The 22,990-nt window shown below is 38.2% G+C and overlaps 1 protein-coding gene across 4 annotated transcripts in view; it reads right to left on the reverse strand.

The window, feature by feature from the left end:
• Positions 1–22,990, reverse strand: part of LOC6052203 — a 48,179-nt gene that overhangs the window by 15,373 nt on the left and 9,816 nt on the right. For all 4 annotated transcript variants that reach the window (XM_038256639.1, XM_038256641.1, XM_038256638.1 and 1 more), the window contains exons 2-8: positions 14,696–15,051; positions 3,219–4,970; positions 3,020–3,152; positions 2,435–2,567; positions 490–631; positions 229–433; positions 30–163 (exon numbers count right to left, since the gene is read on the reverse strand). In XM_038256639.1, the coding sequence (XP_038112567.1) occupies positions 30–163; positions 229–433; positions 490–631; positions 2,435–2,567; positions 3,020–3,152; positions 3,219–4,970; positions 14,696–15,051 (2,855 nt within the window). The remainder of the gene's footprint in view (positions 1–29; positions 164–228; positions 434–489; positions 632–2,434; positions 2,568–3,019; positions 3,153–3,218; positions 4,971–14,695; positions 15,052–22,990) is intronic.

Genomic DNA, 22,990 nt, shown 5'->3' on the forward strand with positions numbered 1-22,990 from the left:
CTACTGTTTACAATCAACCTAGAACTTACCACCCATCATGGGACCACGTGCCGGCTTGGGAGGTGCCACGTCGTCTCCGGTGCCCCAGGACATGGCGGCCACGCGGCGATTCTCGCGACGCATCGTCTCGCAATCGCTGTGCCGCTCTTCCATGAGTATTTCACTGTTCAAAAACACCAATCATCAATATCTCAAACACAAATCACCGTACGACCCGCGAATACTCACTATAGCACCTCCTTGATGTTCTTGAAGTTGGGTCGCTTGTGCGGTTCGTACGACCAGCACTGCGACATCAGCGAGTACAGCCGGGGCGGGCAGTTTGGGGGCAACGGGAGTCGTTCGCCGTTCTCCAGCTTCCCAATCACGTCGCAGTTCTTGATCCCTTGGAATGGTTTCACCCCGAGCATCAGAATCTCCCAGGTACAAACGCCTAAGAAGAGCACAATTAGAATCTTAACTAGATAAAAGTGGGTGAAATCTACTAACCAAACATCCAGACGTCGCTGGCCGTCGTGAACCGCCGGAAGTTGATCGACTCCGGCGCCATCCACTTGATCGGCAGCATCCCCTTGGTGGACGTGTAGTACGACTGGTCTTCAACCCATCTTGAGAGTCCAAAATCGGCAAGCTGTAGGAAAAAAAGAAGAAAAAATTAATTATGAATTATAATAAGTAGAAATTTTAACTTTGGGGAGCTTAATCAATAATATTTAAACACTCTTTCAAATTTCCGGTATAATTAGATTTAAATATTTAATCAACACAATGAAAAAAGCCAATAAAAGGCTGTTTCTATTTCTTTTTTTTAAGCCGCTGTATCTCAGCAACCAGAAGTCCAATCTTCAATGTCTCTTGGACAATTTTATAGCAAAATTTCTGAACTAAAAAAAAAAATTCAGAAATTGTCACTCATGGTCAGTATTTTTAAAAATCGAAAAACTGCAGATATTTCGCTAAAATCAAACATTCGGTGGCTATATTTTGAAAACGGAGCCATTTTCAAAAAAAAATCTGTAAAGTACTTTTCGATTGCAAATTCAATTTTACATAAAAAAATAAAGTCAAATTAGTTTTTGTATGAAATTTTTTTTTTTCAAAAACTCACTATTTAAAAAAAATCATAACTCGGTGGCATATTTTTTTACCATACTTCTCTATGGCTCAAAAGTTGCGGGTTTTTGTCTCCTAAAACATATAAAAATACGTACTTTGGGAAATTGAGTTTTTGTGGAAAAAAGTTAATAAAAAAATCGGCAATTTTTTTCCGTGTACCAATTTTTTTCTCAATCGTCCTCAACAATACCTACAACTTTGCCGAAGACACCAAATTGATCAGAAAATTCACTCTAAAGTTACAGCTGTTTGAATATTTACGCGCCATTTTTGTATGGACAGCTGCCAAAATTGTATGGAGACTTGTATGGGTGAACCAATGACACATATCCCCACAAAGTTTGAGCCAAATAAAAAAAAAAAAAACAAAAAATAAAAATGGTCGAAATCGGCCGATTTCGTAGAGAATTGCTCATATGGGTATAAAACGAACGAAATTTGGTATGCTTTGTTACTTTATTAGAGTTTTCTTTTTTAAAAATTAAAATTTTAACAAAATACAGTATTTTTTTCGAAAAAAATAAAATTTTCATAACTTGCGATATGGGTATCTAAAGATGCGAAATTTCGTATGCTTTTTCATTTTATTTAAGCTTTTTGTGTAAAATATAAAAAAAATCTCAAAATACCGTATTTTTCGAAAATACTCAAATTTTTTAAATTTGCAATATGGGTATCAAACGAAGAGAAATTTTGTTTGCTTTTGCACTTTATTAGAATTTTTTTTGTAAAATACAAAAATTTCACAAATGGCCGTATTTTTTCGAAAGTAGTCAAATTTTCATAACTTGCAATATGGGTATCAATCGTCGCAATATTTTGTATGAAGCATACACAAATTAAATGTATGTATGAAGCATGCAAAATTTCGCTTCGTTTGATACCCATATTGCAAATTAAGGACCATCCATAAATCACGTGGACACTTTTTTGGAAATCTGTCATTTTGCTTTATGTGATGAAAAATGTGTTTTTTTTTTAATTTTCTTAAATCAAGAAATTCAAATTAAGCTAAATTTTCCTATTTCTTTATTCACTAAGCCTTATTACGTAAATTAAATATGTTTTGTATTGAAGAAGAAATTACGGGTAATTTTAATGAATAAAGTTATTTATTTATGTAAAACAATTATTGGAATTTATCAATTGTTTTTTCCAAGATTAAGAAAACAATAGTAATGTTGGATCCAAGCATCCTGCTGTAACAGTTCTTGTCACTTTTATTTAAAACTTTGGACCGGAGAGGCGTCAAAATTTTCAAGTGATTCCTGAAAACAAAGAAAACCCAGAAAAAAAACCCGATTGAACCCTCACTCACCTTGATACAAGTCGGTGAGCTGACGAGCACGTTCCGCGCGGCGATATCCCGGTGGACGAACTTCTTCGACTCCAGATAGCTGAGTGCCGTCGACAGCTGGTACGAGTACAGCAGCAACGTTCCCAGCTTCAACCTGCGAACGAGCAGAGCAGTAAAACGATGGTTCGTTACTATCCGGAGGCGGATTGCTGCTTCTACGTGGAGCGGGTGGTTCCAGGAGCGGAACGCCCTACCCCGATCAAGACTCGGCGGCCGGCCCCACCGCCGGCGGAGGTTGGCGCGTGGGGTTACGGCGAGGCGTTTGAGGCTAGGACGGGCATGCTATCGGGAGATAAGCCGCAGTTTTTGGAGTGTAGACGGAGGAACGTCCAGCTCCCGATCGCGGGCCGGAGGCGCCTTTTCGCGATTCATCGGACGGGTCCGGCGGGAATGGAGAACGCTGCGGTGGCGAGCTCTAAGTTGCTAGAGTGGCGCGAAGCGGTTGGGTTGGACCGGAAGGAGGAGAAGGTGGAGAAGGCGCCGAAGGGCAAGAAGTTGAAGGGGAAGAAGGAGAAAACAAAGAAGGGGAAGAAGTAGAGTACTCACTTAGGTCCGTTCTTCTTGAGGTAGGCGCGCAGTTCGCCTAGCCGGGCCAGCTCCATCACAATCCAGATCGGCGAGCCGCTGCAGATGCCGATCAGTTTGATGATGTGGGGATGCTCGAACTTTTGCATAATATCTGGAAGGGAATAAAGCAAACGTTCAATCGAGGTCAAAAACTTGTTTTCTTTTGAGTTAATCTTACATGCTTCTTCGAGGAACTTTTCCGACGTGGCCAGGTCGGCGTCCGCTTTGCACGTCTTGACCGCAACCTGGACGACGCCACCCTTTTGCTGTTCGCTGTTGTTGTTTTCGCCGTTTCCAGACAGGGACAGATCGTCGAACTCGCTCGTCAGCGACTGGTTCAGCTTGCTGACGAGGTTGGATTTGCTCGAGAGGCGGCAAGTGCCGATGTGGACATCGCCGAACTGACCCACGCCGATGATCTCGTTGAGCGTGATTTGGTTGCGATCGAGCTCGTAGTTGCGGGCGGCTGGGGTCGAGTAGTCGCCCTCGTCATCGCCGCACATGCCCAGTTCGGCGTAGTCTTCGTTGAGCGTTGGCTTGGCGTTCGAGCTGGAGCTCGCCTCCAGGTCGTTTAGTACGGAGTTGTTCAGCTTGTCGCTGCTCGATCGCCTCGAGTCGTGTTTCTCCGAGGACTGCGAGTCGCTCATTTTCTTGAAGTGGTGGCTGCTCTTCTCCAGCGAGTTGGTGGCGCTGTTGCTGGGCGTGGTTTTTGGTATGAAGGTGCGATCCCATAAGCTAATATCAGTATTGTTAAATAATCTACAGTAACCATCGACTAGATCGGCTATACTCTCGGAAGTCTTAATACCATCACAGGTGATCGTCAGGTCCTCGCTGTTGCCGCTGACCTTGATCCTCAGCTGAGTCTTGATCTCGCTGCACGAGCACGTGACGCCCTTTTTGTCGCCACCCTTCTTGTCTCCACTGCCGCAGGAACTGGTGAGATCGGGTTGGTCTTTGGAATTCTTGCTGTGTTGGTGAAGCGGTCGACCCTGGTGATCGCTCTTGGTCAGCGACGACGAAACCACGCTGGTCGTTATCCGCTCGATACTATCAAAGTCGGTCACCTTCGTTGGCGGAGCTTGCGGATTCGCCGAGTACGAAATGCCCACGTGCGGGCCAATGATCAGATCAACCCGAATGTTCCAGCCACTGCTCAGCTGCACGTTGAACTGCTCCTGATCGAACGTGTACTGCGTCCTCAGCAAATCAAAGAACTTGAGCATGTACTCCATCTCCGTGTAGCTGTACACCTTCTTGTACGCCGCCTGGATCAGCTTCTTCAGATTCTTCTGCTTAATCGTATCTATCACAGATTTCGGTATAAAGTTGCTGAAGCCCATCTCCTTCTCGATGTACTCCAGGTGCTGCTTCCGGTCGTTCGACGAGTGGTTCGCGTCCTTGTAGTAATGCCGAATGCCCAAACAGCACAGCTGAACCGCAATGTCCTGATCAATGTTCGGCACGTTCGACTGGATGTAGTCCTGCTTGACCTGATCGAAGTAAAAGTGACAACTTGTCCGATCCTTCTCGTACAACTCCTTCAAGCTTTTTGGTATGTATCGCACCCTCAGTTCCGCCTTCCACACGCTGTTCGCATGGCCCACCACTCCACTCGTCTTCTGCTGCATCCGCTTCGCAATCGTACTCTTGTCCACGTTCGGGCAGTCCGCGTTGCTGCAGCTCGGGTTGAAGATGTGCGCCATCACCTGGCACATCGAAGTGTCCGGTGGCATCCACAGCACCTCCTTGGTGAGCATGTGCCTCAGTCGGAGGGCGTAACTCTGCGGGTTCGTCTTGTGGCCCGGAGACATTGAGTTGACGATCAGGTTGATGATCTGCCGTACGTCCGAAGCCTCGTCGAACCGGATCATGCGGAAGCCGTGGTTTGGCAGGTACACGTGCAGCGTCTGCGTGTCGCCGGTTTGTGCTGCGGAAGAAAAGGGTGGATGAAGAAAAGCAAGGTTTCAGTTTTGTGTTGAACACCAAACTAATATCTGACAATATGCCAGTTTACAGAATTTCAAAATCCAAGATTTCTATTTAAAATTGTAATTTTATCGTCAAATTTTTTTTGAATATTTTTAAAGCAAAAATAATTTACTTTTTTAATAAGTTTGAGGGAAAAAAATAAAAAAAAAACTGACCGATTCTTTCGTGACGGGACAACGTTTGTACGCATATGTTTTCAGTTTTTTGCTGATAACTTTAAAATCTGTGGGAAAAGGTACCAATATTTATACAAATTTGGAAAGTACCGTCATCAGGGGTGACATTGGGTCTGGGGGGTGAGATTGAGTCATACAAATTTCAGCATTTTTGTATGACCCAATTTCACCCCCCAGACCCAATGTCACCCCTGATGACGGTACATTAAATTTCCTATAAGATTCATTCCAGCAAACATTTAAAAACACAAAGTTTGAGTCAAGTGAGATACATATGTAGCGTGACGGGACAACATCGTACAATTGGATCATTTTGATTTTTATACACAAAAGTGAAGAACTCTGCTCTCCTAGTAAGTTTTTGGAAAAACCTTTTTCTACAGTTGTTTCTAAAATGAAAAACGAAGATTTTGCTTCCTAGATCACCCAATTTCGTCAAATTTTGTGGATTTGACAGGTACATCGTTTCGTGACGGGACAACGCAGACATTTTGCAAAAGAGGGTTTTGCTCGCGTTGTCCCGTCACGAAATGAAGCAATTGTGAAAATCTCTTCTGACTAGTCAACTTTAACTAATTTGGGGTCGCTGAGCTCGAATATGACTCCTAGAATACTCCAAAGTATTCAGGGAATGTGCAATCCAAAATGGCGGCCAATATGGCGGTGCAATAATATTCGATATTTTATAAAGAAATGTAATCGACAATGAACAGGTCAAATTTAACAAAGGGTTGATGAACTCAAATATGAGCTCTAGAATATTCCAAAATACTCAGAGAATGTGCAATCCAAGATGGCGGCCAATATGGCGAAGCTAGAAAATTTGATTTTTTTTCAGATGTGTAACAGGCAATCAACGGGTCAAATTCAACTAATTTGGGGTCGCTGAACTTAAATATGTGCCATAGAATACTCCAAAGTACCTACTCAGGGAATGTGCAATCCAAAATGGCGGCCAATATGGCGAGTACTTTGGAGTATTATATGGCTCATATTCAAGTTCAGCGACCCCAAATTAGTTAAATTTGACTAGTTGATTGAACTTAAAAATCCTTTTATGGTGGTTTTTTCCATTCTGCCGCCATATTAGACACCATCTTGAATATCTCGCTTCCCTTTGAGACTTAGGAAAATCAACAGGCAAATTTGGATTCTGGAGGGTCGATTTAGTCTAGATCGATCAAAAACTGGCCTGTTACACGATTTGCTTCTAGACACGAGAAATGAGCACCTTTTTTGAATTCGTGCCTTGACCAAAAAATTAGCGTGACGGGACAACGCAAACTTGCGTCAGTCGAAACTCTGGTTCCTTTTGACCAATTTTCGATTTCTAATAAGCATTTTAAAGGGTTTTTTGAGTACGAAGAGAATCCAAAATATGATGCAAATCCGATTTCACGAACTATTGCAAATTAAACAATTGTCATTTTTCGTGACGGGACAACGCTTCTATATACCCCCTTTTAAAATGTCCTGTATAATTGTATACCTACAGAATCTGCTTTTGTCAATAAGAAGGCTTATTAAAGAGTCATTTCACTATAAAATACCGTTTAGATTGATTAAATATCTGCAGTCCTTCCATTAATTTGAGCTATTATTTAAAAAAGTTGGGAAAATTAAAAAATTTTAGCGTTTATACATTTTACAACATCTGCTCACATATATGTTTAGAATAGGAACTTTGGTGTGGAAATATGTTTTTTGTGTGGTTCAAATTGTTGGAAAACATGGAAAATTATCAGAACCATCCAAAGCCTTCGATTGGAATGGGTGGTCAAAATTGAAACGTCAAAAGACTTAGCGCGTTTTTTTTTATGGTGCTACATGTTTACATGTTTCGGGATTATTTTTCAAGTGAGTGTCTAACTAATGTGCAAAAAACATGTTGCCGGTAGTTGGAAGCAATTTTATATCTTAAGCGCTTTGAAATCGTTAGCGCAAGTGAAAAGATATTGATGGCGACTTTCATTAAGCAGTTAACCACTGATCTTGCGTGTGGATTTGTGTGCCACCAAAATGATGAGAAATGGTCTCGCAAAATAGAAATTATGATCAAAAGTGCACCAAAATTGATCTCTTTGAGTAAGTTAATCATCGTAGACTATGTATGGAAGTGGTGTTGTTGGAGTCTGGCTTTCCGGAGAGCTAAAGTTGGAGTCAGAGTCGCAAAATTATCTGAAGCGGAAGCAGCAATTATTTAAATTTTCTATTTTTTGTTATTTCGGTAATTAAAATAAATTGAATTGTCTATGTCCTTTTTTGCAGAAAGTATTGAACATTTACTTTATTTTATTAAGGCAATGCAAATCATTGCGTAAAAGAGGTTTTGGGTGACTCAGCACACATAACCTTCGGACGCCTAGAAATGAGCAGAAAACTTGCAACAGAGACCACAAAAGACCCGGGGGTCGTTAAAGTGGATTGGTTTTTTTGCAAATCATATCAAATTTTAATATGGTAATTCCTTTTATCGATATTAGCCAAAAGCATTCAGTACGACAAATTCTCTGGCTTTACCAGAAAACACAATTTAAAACTCCAAATGACAACCATCGTGTATTGAGCCAAGGGCAAACCCACCAGAACTGAAACACGAGAATGAAAAATGATGCCCACAGTCAGTCGGACTACTCCGGGGTGCAACTGCAGTCAGTGGGAAAATTGCATGTGTAATTTAATTATTCAGTGCCACTGCTGCTGTTTTCAGAGAGTTGTAATTCTACCACGCTCACTCAGGTGATGTATGACATTGTCGAGTCAGCCAAAGATGAGCTTACAGCAGCACGGTGTATTTTTTAGAACAAACTAATGATAAAAAATTCGGTATGTCTGATATTTGGCAACGTGAAAGAAGGGCTCTTTCCCGACATTTTGCGGTATATACCGAAATATTTCGTCGGGGGGTCTAGTGCAACTTTTTTTTTTGAAGATTTTTTTTTCGATTTTATGGGATATTGTTCAAAAAAGTCACAGAAAATCGGTGCATTCATATTGATATCACTCAAACTTCTTATGAATATGCCTTGGGGACTCTATCCAACTATATTTGACCAATATTTGACCTCCAATAAAAAAAATCGAACCAGCCATTTTGAAATAACCCCAAATTGGAAACGATACGACCGAAAGTAAATCTTTTCTTTGTACAATTTGTCATGAAATAACAGCAAATATTGCCCGGATACAAATTTGAGCATTAAACAATGCAAAACATAGATTATTTATTTAATAAACTGTTTATTTATTCTCCCTACATAACACCATTACATTTTAAACATTTTAGAATCAATCACATTGTAGAAAACAGTTTTCTGAACAAGTTCCATAAAAAAGTATCAGTTTTGGTTCAATATAAGCAGAGATATGCCCAATTTCCTGAAATAAATAGTGCCTTTCTCCAAAATATCTTAATTTAATTACCTTTCACATGCTGGGCACTGCCTACTAAGATATTTTTTATGATGATAATATGTTATTAAAACGTAAAAATTATAACAAGTTTTGACGAAACTAATGAAATTATTCTATAGCACTCATTACAAATCTCAGTAGGCAAAGCCCATCGTGTGAAAGGAAATTAAATTAAGAAATTTTGGAGAAAGGCACTATTTATTTCAGGAAATTGGGCATATCTTTGCTTATATTGAACCAAAAGTGATACTTTTTTATGGAACTTGTTCAGAAAACTGTTTTGTACAATGTGATTGATTCTAAAATGTTTAAAAATGTAATGGTGTTATGTGGCCGAGGATTGAAAAAAATATTTTCGGAACCTATTGGGTAATAAACAGTTTATTAAATAAATAATCTATGTTTTGCATTGTTTAATGCTCAAATTTGTATCCGGGCAATGTGTTGCTGTTATTTCATGACAAATTGTACAAAGAAAAGATTTACTTTCGGTCGTATCGGGGTTTCCAGCTTGGATTTTGGGGTTATTTCAAAGAAAGCTAGAAATCTGGTAAATTTGGTTCGATTTTTTTTATTGGAGGTCAAATATTGGTCAGATATAGTTGGATAGAGTCCCCAAGGCATATTCATAAGAAGTTTGAGTGATATCAACATGAATGCACCGATTTTCTGTGACTTTTTTAAACAAATATCCCATAAAATCGAAAAATAATCTTCAAAAAAAAAAGTTGCACTAGACCCCCCGACGAAATATTTCGGTATATACCGCAAAATGTCGGGAAAGAGCCCTTCTTTCACGGTGCCAAATATCAGACATACCGAATTTTTTATCATTGAGGTCTCGAAAAAATACACCGTGAGCAGACGACCGCAGAATTCCGAAGCAATTTTCGTCTTCATTTAAATTTAAATGCTTGTCAAACTATCCATTACACCATGTGAGGAGTGGGAGCGAGGGGTTAAAAGCCCCAAAACAACAAAATTACACCTGAAGCACGAAGGTCGAGGAAATTAATTACGCCAAAGTTGTCGATAATTAATTTCCGACGCACACCCTTGAAGATCGTAAATTGAAAGGTTGCAATTATTGAACCATGAAAGAGCGTTTATTGGTCGCATCATGGATAAACTGTTTCGAAAGGAATTGCTATCCTTATTATGGCAAAAGTGCAGTGAAGACGATGGTGATGCGAACTAAAGTAAAGAGTGAAAAAAAAAGCCTTAATTGCAACTCCCATAAAGGCTTGCACTTCTCTCTCAAGTGTGTAATTTGGTGGTGATTCTTAAGCAAAATTCGCGCGAAATTAAACACGCAATAAAAATTTCACGCGACGAGCACCTGCAGATAGGGGCGACGGGTTTTTTTTTTGCTTCTCAACTTTGCAGAATCGACGCCGAAATCAGCCAAATGAGCAATATAAACAAGCCATGGCATCGCATTACACGCGCACATAATTGGCATTTAAAGGTGTCTGTCGAGGTCTTGAAATGGGTGGAGGGTTTCGTTCGGGTATCTACACAGTGAATTCCAATCGAGGAGGGGTGATTAAAATATTGAAAGTGATACCTGGGAACGGAGTTTTGAAGACGGTTTGATTGATTAAATTGTTCGGATTTGGGCATCATCGAGCTTGTTTCATATGAAATTAATCGTTTGAACGAGGTTGTTTTCGAAGAATTTAATTTTTGATGACAAACATATTTCTATTTCACATTTTGAAAACTTCAAAACACAGTGCCAAAGTTCCGTCTTAATCTTTGTAGGAGCCTTCCCTATTACCAAAGATTTTTTTGCGTCATTGGTTCGTTAGTCCAAGTTTCCAAACAAATTTGACAGCTTTCCTTACAAAAATGGTATCTGTGTCTTGAAATCGAAGTTTTTGATAAATTTCGGCAAAATTGTTGTTAAGAACAATTCGGTAAAAATAGTTTTTTTTAAATTTTTGTTTAGTTTTACAAAAAATGGAAAACTTTGAAAAAACTGTAGGGTAAAAAATTTCATGTTTCGTAATAAATCTACTTGAAGTTTGATTTTTGCGAAGTTTATTTAATTATATTTTTTTTTTCTATAACGCCCATGGTTTCCCAAGTCGATCATATTTTTCTCAAAAAGTTCTGAAAATTGCCAATAAATTTGAATAAAAAACTATGAAGATTAAACTTACAGCCACACAAAGAGAAAGTAAAAATTTGAAAGTAAAACGTATCTCAAAATGCTTACCACAGTTATAGTTAAATTTGCAAAATATCAATGATTTTATGAACATACATTTTTCTAAATGATTTTACATTTTAATCTGTGGTTCCAAACTTAAAAATTTGCAAAAAAAATCTTTGCCCTATTTGATTGAAAATATAAAAAAAGATGTTGGAAAAGTTTAAAAAAAAATAAACACAGCAGATTGTCGTTATTGAAATAGTTTGTTTACAATAAAATCTGTGTAACGTAACGTAACTCTGCAAACTCATCTGGATTTATCAACTACTTCAGATGGCTACACAGTAAAAAATTGTGTAAATTTGGAAGGTTGAATATTACCTCTTCTATGATGTAATTTTACTTCAATTTAGACTGAAAAAAGCGACATTACACCAGAATAGTAGTAAAATTACACATTTTCTCTGACATAAAAGATGTACCCCTTCCCAGGTTTAATATTACCATGATTTTTTTCTGTGTAGGTAAGGCTCGGTTGTCCTTAACTTTTGTTTTCAGGTTGTCTTTTTAAGCTCGTTTTTCAATTAAATTCGCGAGTTACATTTGGGAAGAGCCAAATAATCAATAAAACACTTTCCCAACTTCATTGTTAATTTCCAATTATCAAAATATTATTTTTTCGATAAGATTAGAAAATTTCCAGCAAAATAAAAATCAAAAATTAAAAAAATAGAAATAAAAAAAATTTAAATTAGACCATATTTAAAAATATAACTAAAATTTTCAAAACATGCAGGCAAAAAGAATAACCAAAATTTGCAAGGAATGATAACAGTTATGCTACACAGAAAAAAAAACCCATGGTAATATTACATCTGGGAAGGGGTACATCTTTTATGTCAGAAAAAAATGTGAAATTTTACCACTTTTTTTGTCTAAATTGAGGAAAAATTACAGCATTAAAGTTGTGATATTCAACCTTCCGAAATTACACCATCCAAATTTACATTCTGTGTACCGTATATTTTTTGAAGATAAGTAAAAAAAAGATAAGTAGCTTCTTAGAATTCATGGAACAATTCACAAAGTTTCACTTCTTTTTTTTTTAATTGAGACCTCAAAATTCAAAAATTCTCAAGCGGCCAAAAAGTGTCCCTTTTGAAAAGAAATGTATATGTAGGTAATAACAAGTATTGGATAGTTTTGTTTTGAATATTTTCTCTTGCCTAACGTCTTTTCCATATTTTGTTTTAGGGTGGTGGAGGAAGATCAAAACTCTAAGATAGATTAATATTCTTATTATCTTTTTTATGTTGAATTGAAATTGATCGAATTGAACAGGTTCCATTTTTTATTCTTTTAACATTTTTAAGCGTTTTATTTATCAAGTTCTCGGATGGTCAAAATAACTCGATTTTTTTTGAAGGGAAATAAAAAAAAACAAACTTCACATTTAAGGATCAAATCTTATTTTTCAACAAATTTTATTTTTTTGTAGCTGTTCATTTAAAGGTAGATAAACGTTGAGATATTCTTTGCAAAACTAAATGAATTCTTCCTATTTAATCAAGCTTCCTAATAAAATAGCATCAAACATAGATGTGGATCCCGCGATATGATTATTTTATGAATAACATGGTTTTTTAATACAGTTTTTTTTATTGATGGCAAAAACAATTCCATCCTAAATATAATTCTGATTTTTGCATGATATTTTTTAAATATTTAATCAAGAATATATTTTTCACTTAAAGAGAAGATAAAAACATGAAAATTATTGATAAAAAAAATCGCAATTCGCAATTCGCAATTTTCAGTGTAAGAACGGGCCTTGACCGATCTTATGCACTAGGTTCCCGACGAACACGCACTGCCCTTACACCTACATCTCACCCTTGCTCTGAGTCAGTACGAGCAGCACGCTAGAACACGCTTTGAGTGTTCGTGCCAGGCATGCACACCTTCTTTTCCGGTTACGCATTTTAACTCGGCCGGGGGTGGTACATTACGTAGGGTTTGATGTAAGTATAAGCGCCTAACCATTTATAGTGTTCCTATCAATTTTCATTAAAGCAAGAACTGTTTTATTTTTAGTTTGAATTCAAAAACTAATTTTTATTTACTGTGTATTGTTTTCTCCTGAAATCTTCCCTATTGTTGAGTCGTGTTTATATGTAGCTATTTCTTTTGTCGCGGTGTTTTGTTACAATTGTTGGTCCTAAGCATGTTATAAAAGTTTTTCAAAAGTACAATAGTAATATTTGTTTTAATCTTTTAACCATACCATAAATTGAGTAAGAGCTCAAACCTCACTTGTTTGAAAAAAGGGTGAAGATTGAAAACAATAGAAAACAAAGAATCAATAGTAAAAGAATGATGAGCGTATTTTAAAGAATAAAAATGAGAAGCTAGATGTATTAGATGTAAAATTAGAAAATAGTTAATAAATAGAGATACAAAACAAGCTTAGATAATAGTAATGATAATGTATAGGACAGATAAAGAATTAATCAAATATATAAATTCGCAATAAAATCAAAAAACATTAGGCAAATGATAAATAGACTTGATATTACTAGTACATTAAGGAAACGTATATTTTTAAGGAAAAAATCAAAGTTTGTTACAGCAGTATCAATTGGTAAAAATGAGTGGAAAAGCTTTGAGAGATAAGAGAATCAAAAGTTAGTAAAATCAAAATCAAATGATGGATATTAAATAGAAAATCAGTGAAGAAGTGAGAATCAGTAGAGCAAAATAAAAATAGGAGATAGGTGGTAGCTGAGAATGAAGAGAAGAGAAACCCCGTTGTGCGATGTTTCAGGTACATCCACAGCAGTTGACTCAACATACTGCGAATCAAAACAATACCGTCTACAATCACAAATTACTCCCTTTCCCACATTGTCGCGCCCCTTTCTTTTAGCCGTCTCGACTCTGACCCGCGGTGGTCAAAGGTTTACGATCCGTTTCCACAGGCCACCAGCTAGGTCATCATGAAAACCAAGCCAACGTGGAGGTAAGAAAATAGGACACTCGCAAGGAACCAGAGCTATACTGTTCTGATCAAGATAATTCGGATGATCTAACAGAACTACGGATGTAGTTAGTTACGCTCCTTCCAGGATGTTCCTTACGTGGACGTCAACCGAAGAGCACGCAACAAGGTCAGTGCCATTGCATGCTCTTAGGTATCAATCCTTGGCCTGCATGAAAATTATTGATAAAAAAAATCATGTCAAAAAATAAGTTTCATCTAACAATTTGCACCTTTATTGTACAACATCAAGTTTGTTAGTGCCTATATAATTAGTTCATTGATCTTCAAAAAAATCAAAATCAAATTGGGTCCTAAAATGAAGCTTAGATTACTGATATTATTGTTTACAGCGATAAAGCTTATTTTTCTGAGTACAATGACCCTTTCTACGACCACAAAGAGTTTAAAATGGTATTTCAAATCAATGTTGAAAAATTAACCTCGCGTTCCTTCTTGACAGAAAAGTTCCTACTTGACAGCTCGTTCCAAGGGGACCATAGTTGAACCATCGAAAAAATGTAATATTACCAATTAACTAACTTGTCAATATTTTTTTTTGCATTAGAATGAAAAAAAGTGATCAGAAATGGTTTTTAATCGTGTTTTTTACCGTTGTACATAAAAATTGACATGGGGCTTTAGTACCCAATTATTCGCTCTACAGTATTGCCTTGGCGTTCTCGATTGCGAGATTCCTACTCGAAACTAGGTGTTCGAAGGCTTGATTGTTGAGGCAATTGCAAACCTTTTTTTACACCTTAGCTGGGTGAGAGGCAACCACGCTTACCCCTACACCACGGTCCCGGCGTCCCGGGTCATTGATCTTATATTATTTAAATTAAAAAAAAAGCTAATATTGTAACAAAAATACTCACTCGTCTGCCGCGACGGGCTAAAGTGGGGCGAGTGCCCCCGGGGGATGTTCAGGTCGACCATGTTGGATCCGGCGCTGCTGCTGCTGGTGCTGCTGTTGCTTCCCGATCCGCTTGCGCTCCCACCTCCTGCTCCTCCTCCTACCCTGCCGCCGGCTCCCCCACCGGGCACGGCACTGGTCGAGCTGCGGAGCCGCGAGTTGCGCTTAAAGTCGGACGCCCCGGCGCTGGACGTGCGCCAATGCTGGATGCTGGTCTTGGCGCTCTGGCTGTACGAGTACCGAGACGGGGACGAGTGCGGGCTGCCGTGGTGCCCCCGGTACGGGGGCTCACCTAGACCGTTGCCGGAACCATCGTAGCTGGAGAAGAGGGGCGAGAGAAGAAGGTTTCAATTAGTTTGAGGGTGGAAACGCATGGTACTTCAGCGGGAAACATGAAGAAGTAAAAGTCAGACTATTGGCGTAATCCGGGAGTCGCCTCACCTCAAGGGGCAACATCTCAACGCCCCCTTGAAATTGGATTTAAAATGTATGCAAGACACGCCATTTCACGTCGCGGCTTGCAGTTGAAGGCCTTCCAGGTATCATTCAACGGTACCGCCCCGCGTGAGGAGGACTCTTGTTGTCTGTGGGCATTCCTAAATTGACACTTTAGCTTCATTAAATTCAATTTCCCTCTCGCTGCGTTGGACAACGGATCGACAACGGAGCTGCAAAATCATCCTGTCCCATACCTGGGCTGGACTGGGTCGTTGAGACCTGTCTGGTCCTCCACGGAGATACCGTCAACCGGGGTGGCATTGCCTTGCATGAACATTTCGTATTTTAATGTATAAGTGACCAAAGTCACTCCAGTTAACCGTACCACGCAGGTCGGACAGACATCTGACGAGCTTCATCAATAAGCATTCGTTACGACCTTCCGTGAGAGATGACGATCGTGAGTGGGATGTCTGCGCGAGCGTACTTATCCCATATCCCACCACACGGCTGTAGAAAACGCCAGGGAATTGTAATATTTTTATCTTCTGAATTACGGCCACCCCGTGGAGTTTTGGAAGGGGTCCTGTTTTCGTGGCGAACCGGCTGCTAGAGGATACTCTCTGTGCTTTACGGTTATTGCTAAATACTTGGCCCATTAAAACTCCCGCACAGAACTTGCATTGCGAGCGCGCGCACACGCAGTTTCGTTTAGAGTCCGATAAATTTCAACGAAAATTGCGTTTTTTTTAGGTTGGAGCGGTTATTGGTTTTGTTCCTTTTGGGAGTTCTTCCTCTTGAAAAAATATTTAAGAGCTCAATGTCCTGAAAACAAACTTTCCTGCTGTTTTGGGGGAATAAACCGTGAGGCGATCGAAACCGATTAGATTGTCTCCAGTGGAGAGTTCTCCCCTTATACGCCTTAGTTAAGCACCACATGCTGGGTTCTGATTTGCGAAAAATGTGGGAAATGTGATCGGATTCGTGCGAGTGAATTCCGAGATCGAATCGCAACTGTTTTGTAAATAAATCATCGGAGACTTGTGAGAGTTCTTGGAACAAAATAGAAAGAGTGAGCACCAAGCTTTTGGTTTGCTTAGAATATTCTTTTTCAGATTTTTTTTTGGTTTAACAACAATTTTAAAATGATAAATATTCTGCTTTGCATGCAACAATTATTTAAAATAATTTATTTTTTTCGATTGAAATCCAATATTAAAGACAATTAATCTTAATTTGAATAAGGCATAAAATTTCATTTCTGTTTTCAAGACTTTTTTTCGGTTTTATTGCTTGCTTTGAATAATAAAGAGAGGTGTGAAATTCCAACTCCAACTTCAACCCACCGCATGAGTTGGTGATGTAATAATAACTGTGTCCAATGTATCTATTGCAAACCATATCTTTAACAATATACAGTGCCAATTACATATTGATGAAGGTTTTCCACTATCTGGAAATCAAAATGATTTGTTTTATGTATAGTTTAAATACAACTCAATCAGACAAATGTCATGTAAATTTATGAATTTTCAAGAAATTATAAGTAATAGTCCATGCATATTAATTTAAACTAGGTATGTTATTACCTTTTGGCACATAATTAACCACATCAATCTTTTTATTCCTGTGTATTTTAAATTATTAATGGCGATTTTTACTTATTACGGCATTTTATATAAAAGGGAAAAAAAAATCAAATATAAATCCGGAAACAAAAATTCTACATAACAAGTATTTAATTTTTTAAACATTTTTGAAGATCATTTCCGATAGGAAAAACATTAAAATATTATTATTTATAACACTACAACACTACCTAAAACTATGAGCAGGGTTGTAAAAATATTAAACTTTCAGTTCTCAGCGATTAAATCTAATCTAATCTAATCTAATCTAATCGAACACAAGCGCAGCCAGTCCGAAGAAAGCATCCGGGAAGAACTTATGGATAGATTACGCCTCAAGTTCTTTCTTGTCATTATTAATGATTGCAGTACTTTCGAGAACCCCCGAAATGTATTACACTCACTAAAGCGGCCCGGCTTACTGCGTTGCATTAACCGCAAGAGACAGATTCTATGAACGGAGCCCACATTTCATGGAATCATCAGGGGAAGAAGAAGAAGTGGGGACATACCGTACCAACCACTTCGAGTTATTTATAGAATATGGTGTGTGGTGTGTGTAGGGGAATCGTTGAGAGAGGGATTGTTGTATTATATAGTAAACAAGCTCTTCCCGGCAAACTTCGTCCTGCCCTTGTTTGGTTTTCTGACGTTTCTTGTTTCAGCCTCCTGTGATCTAAGTTTGAGTTCACGTAACTTTTCCCATACAATCCACAGATTTTCCGGAATCGGTATCAGAGTGGCCAAAGTTGTAACTTTTTGGCGTAAGAACCTTCCTTGGACTTATACGAACCCAACGCAACAAAGAGCACCTCGATCCGACGTTCCGTGTTGAATTGATTCGCGTTCGAACAAAACCGTCGAAATTTTTTATATATATAGGGGAAATCTACCCATTTTAATCCTAATAAGCGGTCGTGTTTGAATGATGCTGGATAATCTAGAGTCTCCCTTGAATTTTACTAAAACCAAGTACACCAACGAGTAGAGCAAGTTTTTGTGAACATTTCTGTTTATTTTCACTTTCACTAAAAGTTATTCTATTTCTTTACCAAGCATTTAACAAAAAAATCCCAAGGGTATTCTAATCGAGGCGAATGCATTGGGCCACGCCCATTTTTCTAATATCGGCTTAGTTCTTTTTCTTCCAACACTCTGTCGAGTGTTGCCATTTGCGCTGACAGTTCAAACGAACACTCACGAAAAGTGGCATTTATAGGGAAAGTTTCCTGGCATCGCTGGCTGTGCTGCTGGTGGTGTTGACGGCCAGCCTTTGTTTTTTTTTGCCTTCGTCTCTCGCTCGGTTTTCTTCAGCCTTCGGTTGGAATGCAAAGTGAAAATTGAAACGTCAAACGACTTGACGCGTTTGTTTTTGATGGCGCTTGCTAATTTATTACATTTTTCGGGATTATTCTTCAAGTGAGTGCCTTACTAATGATCAAAAGAACATGTTGCCGGTAGTTGGAAGCAATTTCATATCTTAAGCGCCGTGAAAAAGTAAGCGAAAGTGAAAAGGTAATTTTGGCGATATTCATTAAGCGTTTGAGGGATTCTCGTGTGTGTTATGATCAAAAGTGCATTAAATGTGATCTTTTTGGCCAGTAAGTGGCATACATTTGCGTGCTTACTCGAGGCGGTGCTGTTGCTGGTAAGTTTATAGCCCAAATAGTATTTTTGGAGCTTTAATCGAGCATCAAACTCTCCATATGACGAAGATAGGTGTTTGATTAAAAAGGGTAGATTTCCCCTAGATGACCTTGTGACATTATTTCACCACTACGGATTAATTCACTCAAGGGGTGTCAACCCCTCGGTGGCCGAGTGGCTAGAGCATCTGATTACCAATCTAAAGGTGTGAGTTCGAATCCCACCTGATTCCATGCGTTTTTTTGTTCATATTCAAAGTTCAATTATAATCGAATAATTTCAAGGAGACCGGTCGGGAATCGAACCCGGAACCTTCCGCTTATGAGGCGGGAGCCGTACACAGCAAATAAAGTAGTAATCCAGCTGCGTGTAAAAGGCCTGGGTGTAATATGAATTTTGCAATATTTTATGAAATTCTGTGTAATATTACACCCTGAAATATGTAGCTCATCAGTATGGGAAACCTACTTGACCGAAATGTCAAGCTCATATATACTTTTATCCTTTCCATTTTTCATCGGTCTGATGGCCGAGCGGGCTAAGGCGCCAGTCCTTACTGTTGGTGCTGGGTTTGAATCCCGTCGGTTGCAACTTTTTTTTTGTGTTTTCAAAAATTGTACATGCAGCGTGTAATATTCAGTGTCTTTTTTGACGAAGGTGATGTGCATGCTTTTGCATGCGATTTTACCATCGGATTTTTTGCTGTGTAGCCATTAAGCCACGGGCCGGTCCTAAACTTTCAGTTCTCAGCGATTAAATTTATCAAATCTCAAATGAGCTCATCTCCAAACTAACATTGCCCTTCTTTCCGTTGCGATATTCTTAGCAAAAAAATGCCGATGTCTATCTCGTGCTGATACAACCCTGTATGACATTCTCTTTTCCTCTTTCCTCTCTCATTCCCGCATTCACAATCACCCAACTCCTCCCTTCCCCCCTCAACAACAAAATATTCCAACACTCTCTCTCTCTCTCGCGTTTTTTAATTGCGGTATGCTGAGAAGAATCTTCGGTGAGTGAGCGTCAACGAGGAAAAGAGATGGAGTGATAGAAAGAGAATGCATTTGCTGACAATCACGAGATATAAGAAGAGAACTCACAAGCTGTAGTAATGGCCGCTATACTTTCTGATATTTTGGTACAGGAATCATCAAATGATATTTTTTTTCTATCACTCATTTATAACACTCTTCTGGTGTGATTGTTGCATCGTGTTTTAGTAAAATTGCTTTTATAAAACATAAGACAACATAATAACATAGAATCGTTTCAATGTATGTATTCAATTTCATTCAAATTGTGTACTCATTTAAGAAAACTTAAGCTTGGGTCATTCTAAATCTCACAGTCCATCGCAATCGTAAGCATTACAAAATACACCAACATGTCGCAACATTGAAAAAGTGTCATCTCAAATTTCCTTAATTTACAACTCAAAATCATTAATTTTAGCGTTCAAAACACAGCATAACTAATGGGTCAAAACAAACTACACACAAGCACACACCCGTTTCCTGCGCAAACAAACACGCCAAACTTTTCAACCCTATCAAAACACTTGGCCGCCGTAATTTTTCAAACAAGAGTTGCGTACTCCCCCTATAGGAATGTCCGAAATAACGGACGTGACAGATGCTACAAATCACGCACGTGGTGGCGGTTCGTTCGATGTGGTGACAGCTCTCTCAAAATTCGTTGCGGCGAAATTGAGTTGTTTGATTTATTCCTGTCAAACGCTTGACCGTGCCGAGCAGAGAACAAACGCTGCTGGTGACCATCGCGTGGCAAGATAGACGCACCTAGTAGAAGATATTTCACAAGTTGTCACTTCTATGAAAGAGTAAAGAATAGAGAAACGACATCTGGTGGCGCGATGACCAATGGAGCGTGATTTAGACGTGCGAATTGGTCGTTGAAGAGTTGGGGTGTTATTTTGAGGATTCTTTGTTTGTGCGAGAATTTTACAAATTGGAATTCTTGAGAGGATATCAATCTTTTAAATTTATTTGATATGCAAATTGAGATAATTTATTCAAACTCGAATTGAGTTGTAAACTTTGTAAATATTCTTTTTGGGTCGGGAAATAAAGGCTCTACTATTTTGCCCGTGCAAGAATCAAGCCAAGGTAGCATAGTATCAATCAAAGAGTGTAAATTTGGAAGCTGTAATTTTGGAAGGTTGAATATTACCTCTTTTATGATGCAATTTTACCTCAATTTAGACTGAAAAAGTGGCATTACACCAGAAAAGTGGTAAAATTACACATTTCCAGAGGTAAAATTACACCTTTTTTCTGACATAAAAGATGTACCCCTTCCCAGATGTAATATTACCATGATTTTTTTTTTCTGTGCAGTTCAATTCTCAGCTAGGGTGTTTTTTTTTTATGCATTCTGCATTTGAGGCTCGTAATAATTTTCGAACCAATCGATCCGAAAGTATCAACTCTCACGCTTTCCATGTTTACCCCGCGGCCCAGCAATGTTGCACTTTTAAGAGCCTTTAACGAAATTGACACCGCGGCGGTAAAATACACGGCGGAAACCTCGATCGGACAGCGTGTGTACAAACCATGTCAACAGGTTGCTCCGCGCGACTAGATTAATTACTTCGATAAGCCTGCTCCAACCCAACTAAACAGTCAAAGTAGTGGTTGGTAGGTTGGACCGACCAACGAAATCCGGTGCAGCGCGATTTCGTGACAGTCAATTTGTCGAAAAGTCGCAGAGAGCGCGCTCGCTACATTTCCATTGACAAAGCTGCTTTGGCTGCAAAAGTCGCCGCGGAGTCGCAAAAACGGCACACATACATGTGCTGGTACAAACAAATTTGCGATGACGACTGCAGATACACCCGGCACCTGGCCACAGGTTTTTGGTTCTGTTGGCAGCTTGTGGACAGTATGGTGTCCAAAAAGTTAGAAATTTGAAGAAATCTTGAGCAACATGTTTCTTATTCATCCAGACTATAGATTTTCTGTACCTGAACAATTCTCGGAGATTTCGGTCATTCGTTTTTTGTGTTTTTTAATCCGGCTGAAAATTTTTTGGTGCCTTCGGTATGCCCAAAGAAGCCATTTTGCGTCATAAGTTTGTCCATATCATATATGAAAATTCGAAAATCTGTATCTTTTGAAGGAATTTTTTGATCGATTTGGTGTCTTCGGCAAAGTTGCGGGTATGGATAAGGACTACACTGAAAAAAAAGTACAAGGTAATTTTTTTGTGATTTTTAATTAAATTTTTTGTCATTAAAACTTGATTTGCAAAAAAAACTATTTTTTTTATTTTCTGATATGTTTTAGGGGACCAACTTTTCAGAAATTTCCAGAACGAGCAAAAATCTCTGACCGAGTTATGAATACTGATTTAATAAAACAAATCGAAAAATTGGTCGCAAAAAATTTTCAACTTTTTTTGTCGAAGTTAAAATTTGCAATCAAAAAATACTTCAGTGAAATTTTGATAAAGTGAACCGTTTTTAAGTTATAGCCATTTTTAGGTAACTTTTTTGAAAGCCCTATTTGCCCACTAAGCCCATATTTGCCCACCTTTGAAAAAAATATTTTTGAAAAGCTGAGAAAATTCTCTATTGTTTGATTTTATTGAACTTTATTGATACGACCTTTAGTTGCTGAAAAAAAGCCATGCATGGAAAATTGATGTTTTCTAAGTCTCACCCAAACAACCCACTATTTTCTAATGTTGATATCTCAGCAACTAATGGTCCGAATTGAATGTTAAATGTTTCATATTTCAACATTGTAAATCGGGCCATTTTTCCCCTAAAACATATCAAAAAATAGAAAAAAAATGAAAATAGTGTTTTTTGCAAATCAAGTTTTAGTGACAAAAAAGAAATTAAAAATCACAATTTTTTTTTACCGTGTATCATTATCCATATCTACAACTTTGCCGAAGACACCAAAACGATCAAAAAATGTCTTCAAAGATACAGATTTTTTAATTTTCATATATCATTTTTGTATGGACAGCTACAAAATTTGTATGGAAAATGATATTGACAAACTAATGATGCAAAATGGCTTCTTTGGGCAAACCGGAGGCACCAAAAAAGTTTCAGCCGGATTAAAAAATACAAAAAATAAAATTTAATAAAAAGACCGGTTTCGTAGAGAATTACTCACCTTTAGAAATTTTACATAAAACCTATACGATTGTCCAAGTCCCAAGTCAACTGGAAAACTAACAAATTTGGTGGAAAATGCAAAACAATTGTTGGATTTAACTTTTTTTAAATGAAAACTTTGAAAGATTCAGAATACTGATTCAAATGTACAAGCTGTAAGAGAATTTGGCAATATTTTAATAGAATTTCGTTTTTTAAGAGACGTAAACTTCCAAGCTTGAGAAAATATGGGAATTTCCATTCAAATACCCCATTTTTTGACTTGGGAGTTTAGGTGTTAAAATTGGATTAAAACGCAAATGTAAGGTATTCAGTTAAATTTGTAAGAAATTCAGGCAAATCCGAATCTAAAAAAGCTTTAGAGCAATTCCAGCTCAAATCAGGAATTTTTCTG

This window comes from Culex quinquefasciatus, chromosome 2 (genome assembly GCF_015732765.1).
Source record: "Culex quinquefasciatus strain JHB chromosome 2, VPISU_Cqui_1.0_pri_paternal, whole genome shotgun sequence".
Taxonomy (NCBI): domain Eukaryota; kingdom Metazoa; phylum Arthropoda; class Insecta; order Diptera; family Culicidae; genus Culex; species Culex quinquefasciatus.